Source organism: Mya arenaria, chromosome 1, assembly GCF_026914265.1.
Source record: "Mya arenaria isolate MELC-2E11 chromosome 1, ASM2691426v1".
Taxonomy (NCBI): Eukaryota; Metazoa; Mollusca; class Bivalvia; order Myida; family Myidae; genus Mya; species Mya arenaria.
The window spans coordinates 23,714,951-23,720,950 of record NC_069122.1 but is presented as its reverse complement, the minus strand read 5'-3'; the positions used below and the strand labels follow the sequence as shown (position 1 = coordinate 23,720,950).

The 6,000-nt window shown below is 34.4% G+C and overlaps 1 protein-coding gene across 1 annotated transcript in view; it reads left to right on the top strand.

The window, feature by feature from the left end:
• The first annotated feature begins 2,689 nt into the window (after window positions 1-2,689).
• The window catches only part of LOC128230165 (protein LSM12-like), a 31,669-nt gene continuing 28,358 nt past the window's right edge, over window positions 2,690-6,000 (top strand). The window contains exon 1 of the mRNA XM_052942220.1: window positions 2,690-2,862. Within this exon, the coding sequence (XP_052798180.1) occupies window positions 2,736-2,862 (127 nt within the window). The 5' untranslated portion in view covers window positions 2,690-2,735. The remainder of the gene's footprint in view (window positions 2,863-6,000) is intronic.

Here is a 6,000-nt window from a genome sequence, read left to right as displayed (position 1 = left end):
AAACGTGTTCCTTAGAGTGGTGGCCCGATTTAATTCTACTTCATGGAACGTCATGGCAGCATTTTCCGTCATAGCACATACTCTGAAAACAAGCATGATCTATTGATAACCCTGTAACACATGCTGTCAACAATTACAGAAATAAAGTCAAACGTAACATGCTGCATTAAAAGGCTGACGGAATTGTATTTCAAATAAATGCTTTTTGAAGTAAGTTTTGTGGAGAAAATATTTTTTTGATGTTTTACTTAGTCACAAACTTCTTGGCTTGAGCATATATATGTCATCATAGTATCATAACTATATGATTAAAGAAACAGGTATAACATATTTTGGAGTGTTTCTTGCAGCACACACATTTAAATAGTTAAGATTGAATGCGGGGTTCATCATTTTCTGATAAATATTGTTCATAAAACATTTCGTTAGTAAATGAAATTTCATGGATGGACTCATTAAGGTAACACCGACTCCCGTAACAACCGTTTGATTAACATTCTGTTATTTGTGTGACAATAAAAAGTTAAGAACATGATTATGTTTCGGGAAGCCAGAAATCGTGACGACAGAAGGTCAAGCAATATTGAAATCTATTCTTACCACATCAGAGTTGCCTGGTGTTACAGGAGTGGAGATGGTTGACATGAGTTTTCTTGCGAAGTTGACCTTCCATGTTGCTCCGATAACTGTAAAAATAGTTTGATTAATTAAAACAATTACCAGTTAAATGATGATCTATCTTTAGTTGTTCACACAATCCACATTATTTTAATTTAACTGTGTTCTCATTTCTACCCTTAACTTTATATACTATATATGGTACATGTACATGTACACTATTTAAGCACTTTAGAGGTTTAATCGATAAAGCCATTTAATACCTTTGCTGGTAAATCTGTTGGTGGAGATGCAGTCGAATTCTGTGTGTGAAAGTGGCTGCTGAAATATCAAGCATAACGCATGTATATGCAGTTATTACCATTTCATAAATTTGTTAGTTTGATTTTTTTTTTTTAAATTACGACCAAAACCCTGAAATCAGCATAATTTAGAACTTTATTACCATTTCGTTCATTATTCGAACAAATTGAAATGAAGATAATAATTGCAGTCGGCAGAGTATGCCAAATTCCATTCTGATAACACCGACAGCAATTGTAACTTCTCGGAAACGTTCGCGGAAAGCCGAGGTTTAATGCTGAAAGTATTTTCCTTGCACATATATTTGAATTCCTTTTAGAAGTTTAATGAATGCGAGATATCACAAAAGGAAAGAATGAAATAATGTTTTTCGGTTGAAAAAATATGTAACAAGGCAGAATATAAGGTAGAATGGTCGTAAGAAACATGATAATGATAACAAACAAAATATTTTGTAAAACATAAAGCATTCTTAATTGCACAGAACTATTACCCGAAGCAAATCAAACACAATAGTTGTAAAAGTGAGAACAGAAAAACACAATTTCAGAACCTGAGTCCTGGCAAAACGAGTAATAGAAAAGTTACCCCTATCTTTCATGACCATTTGTCACTCCTTCGAATTGTTGTTGTTGATTATCCACCAGTCCTATACAGCATATATGCATTCAAGATTCAAAATTTATAAGAAATCCATGTCATTTTCATCAATCACGGCTAAAGTGCCATCTTTTGGAAAATACACACAGCACAAATACAGTTTTAACTATAACGTTAGCCAAGCAAGTTCAAACGTTTTCTTAATAAAGTTATCCGTTGTTAATGACGGATCGAAAGCGCGGTACATGTATATCTATCAGTAATGGTTTCCGTGTGGGCATCTTGCGAAACACATGACCGGAAGGTTATGGTTCGCAGAGGGAGACCCTTGAGGCTTATCAGTGAGTTAAACATTGTAGCACAGTATTTTACACGATGACCTCGAATCGAGTGGAAGTTAATTATTTATACATAGCCGACTGGGCCGAGGTTACCTCCAAATGATTAATGTTGTAATATCCCAACAAGTGTCACATTTTAAGTGGACTTTAAAGTTCATTAAATGAGTGTTAATTTATATCGTGGGTTCATGTTTTTTTTCTTCATGTTTTTGACTTCCTTTTGTTGTTAAATTTTTGTTGCATCTTTTTTCAATACAAATTAAGAAACTGCAGTGTAAAAATAATAACATTGAAAAAGTTTACCTTTTACCTTGCTATGTGAAATGTAAATGATAACACAAACAATTCAATAATTCCTCATGATATTCGAATGATTTTGGGTTTGTTGGCTGAAAACATTAGGCTAAGTTCAAAAATACGCTCCACTAAAAACTTCAAGTAGGATATTCCGCCCCAAAGGTTGCATTGAAAACCCGAAGTTCGAAATTCCGTGTCACACAAATGTTAAAGTATATAAATACGCCCGTAATTTGTTTACGCCTGGAACTTTCAATAATTTTACGCCGAGAATCTACAAGAAAAATGAATTGATATCGGGCGGAATGATTATTCCGTCCATACTCTAGGCGGAATTCCTAAAGTTCATAAACTGCTTCGATAAAAAAAAATCGCACCTGCTATGTGTTTATCATTTAATCAGTTATTCGTTACAATCACAATTTATGTTACTGGATTATGTTGATACCGGGTTTTTCGTGAATAACGCTACCGGTGTACCGGGTTTTAGCAGCACCCAAATTATTTGCTGCATTTCAATATTTTCGGAACTCTCGGTTATTTTCGTTTCACTCACCAATGTATGTGTTGTGAAAAATGAAGATAATGGCTGAAAATGAATACTTTAGCGTTGGTAGTATGATAACCTGTACGACTTGCTATCAACAGAAAATCATCGGAGAAGTCTTAGCATTCGATCTGGGAACAAAAATGCTAGCCATCAGTATCTTTTTAACAGAAAATTAGCTTTTAATGTTCAGTTATTAACTAATTACTGTTCATTGATTTTTAAATAGTTACAAAATCTTTATTTAAACGTTCATTCTACGTTACGTGTGCATTATTTGATTTTAACCTGCCCCAAGCTTACATTTGTCTTAGATAGGTAATTTTACCATAGTGATGTTGAATAAAAGCAAAGCATGGGTTGCACCAGGGTCAGCATTTTTTACCCGATATTGATAGGCCTGTGATTTTAAAATTAACGTACATCCTGTGTCCCTGTATATTTCTCCCACCTGTAAATAAAAAAACCCTCTTAGTTAAATGCTTTTATACAATAATAAGACTCGACTCGCCTCGAGGTCGTACAATCGCTCATTTAAGAATATTTGTTTATGTAATCTTAGTTTATGTGATCATATACCCTAAATTTGATAAAAAGTATGTGTCCCTATTGCAGGGTAGTCTATTTTTATGTTGAATAATTCGAGAGTTCCGTCATATTTATAATAACAATTGTTTTTATTAAGTGAAGTTATATCACTTCAATAGAAAACAAACTTTATTCAAAACTATTTACTACATTTACTTTTAAATCGCCGATGTTTTACTTGTCCCGCGTTTTCCAGTCACTTCTGTTACAACACAATAGATGACAATATTCGTCATTACCTACGCTGAGAACACAATAAACACTGACATCATCTTAAAGTGTTAAGGCGAGAAAATTTTGAAAACATGGCCGCCGAAATAGCAAAACGTTGTTGAACGTGAAAATTGGGGGTAAGTTGCTGACTTCTCTTACGTATACTTTTCTCGCATCATTACCGTTCAGGCCTGTTCTGTTGCAATGTTAATAAAATGTAAAAAAAAATCACAATACATATATGTTAAGGGTAAGTGCATCTGTATGCTGGATCACTGTGTAAACACAGTATAGAACACATTATGTAACCAGAGTTAAAATTATTTCAGATTGTCATTTCTGTTACGATCATTTCCAAAACAGAAATATGATGATATTTCGTAACGGAAATGACGATATTTTTTTATAATTCTTTATTTGATCTAAACCATGAAATATGACTATAATCAATGGTTTTTTCTTCTTTTTATTAAAATTATACTACTGGTTAAGAGGTCTTATAACTTTATTAAGTATCCCTCGCCACCTACAAGTGCCAGAATGGGCATGTGGGGTCTGTGACTGTGCAGACCAAATAGCTAATTCAAGAGATAGCATAGAACTTCTCAAGAAACTGTTAAAAGAATGGCGAAATCTGCAAAGGAACGAGTGCAAGAATAGCATCGCAAAATAAAAGAAAATGTACAGAAATATGAAAAGCATACAGGCTACAGACAGGGAAAGATATAAAGACAAAAAGAAAGAGGTGTTGTGTAAATGGTACATGATATGACAATAGAAAACAGCGTAAATGTCAGCGTAATTGGAAGAAAAACAGCCAGATACATAGAGATAGAAAGAAGATGTATGAAACAGCACTGACATCTAGATTAACACCACCAACATCACCACAAGAATTGCAAGACCCACCAGTACAAGTGCCCCGGCAACTATCAATGATCAAATCGCACAAAAGAAGGAAGACCAAAGAAAAATCTGCATGTTACAGGTTAAATGAAAAAATTGGAAGTCAAACTTAAATGCCAGCTAAGACTTACTGAAAGATACAAAAAGAGACTCTACCGAATCAAACGTAAAGATCATGCAAGTGAGACCAGTGAAGACGAACAGGAGATTGAACCTATGGCATACCGCCTATATCAAACACTGGTCATGAATGTCAGAAAGTGGTACAGCAGAATCAACAGCTGCCTAGAAAGACGAATGATATCAAATGTACTAGTAGGAAAAAGAGTTCTGAAAAAGTATGGCATGCATAGGAGCTTATGCTAGAAGTGTTTTGGGTATATCAAGGTGCTACATGTATAGGAAAGGTAGAAGGGTCCGTCCAGCCGGCGTGAAAAGTCGAATGAAAATGAAAGTGAAAGCGTTTTTTGAAAGGGACGACAATTCAAAGATAACATCGGACAAACAAGCCACCATCACAAGAAATGGGGTTAAAATGCAGAAACAGTTGTTAAATGGAGACCTTATAAATCTTTACAAGAAGTATGAGAGCGAGGGGAACAAGATCTCGTACAGCATGTTCTGCAAGTTGAGGCCGTTCTGGATAGTGAAAGCAACAAAAAAAGATCGAGACACCTGTTTGTGTAAACTTCACGAGAATCTCAACTACAAAATTCAAACAAGTTATAAGGAGAATATGGTTCATTCGAAAGATGTATATATAGGCATGATTGTACTATGAATAAAACCAAACAACTGTAGCGTATGGAACCTATGTTGACAAAAAACTTTCAGCAATGCATGAACTAAATTGCATATATTTTCATACACGTAAAACCAAATAAAACTTCAATTTTTGTAATGCCTTAGGCCAAATAAAAAAATAGGTGCGTTTCAGGTAACGCTGCCAAAAAAATAGGGTAGGTAGGTCGGAATATTTTTTTATTTTTTTTATATTTTTTTTTTGATATATTGATTTCAGTAACTGTTGACTCAGAACGTAACAAAAAAGAAAAGGAACGGGCAAAGCAGTATCGTAAACCTGTATCTAATTTGTCACTAAAAGATCCGAAAACTCGAAGAGAGAAGAATAAGGTGTATTCCCAAAAATATAGAGACAAGCAAAAGCTCAAGAAAAATGTCTCAGTCCGTATGTCTGTTGAAGAACCAGGGAGTTCTATCAGCGAAATAATATCAGAGCAAAGATGTACAAGAAAAACTAACGTACCATTACTTGTAAAAATTAACTTCCCAAACAGATGTAGAAATAAGCTTTTATGACGAGCTAAAAAAGTATTGATAACTTGAAAAAATCAATACAAGAGTTGAAGAAGAATGAAGCAAAGTGGAAGAAACGTTGCCAAAGACTTGAAAAGAAATGCTCAGCACAATCCAACGATGTAGAAATACCAAAAGAACATGAAGAGCAAAGCATACTTCATCTTCAGAGCGCGTACTGGAACGCGACGAATGTTACTTTACACCCAGTTGTACTATATTTTAAGAATGAACTGGGCACAGTACAGCATAAGAACTTCGTTTTCGTCT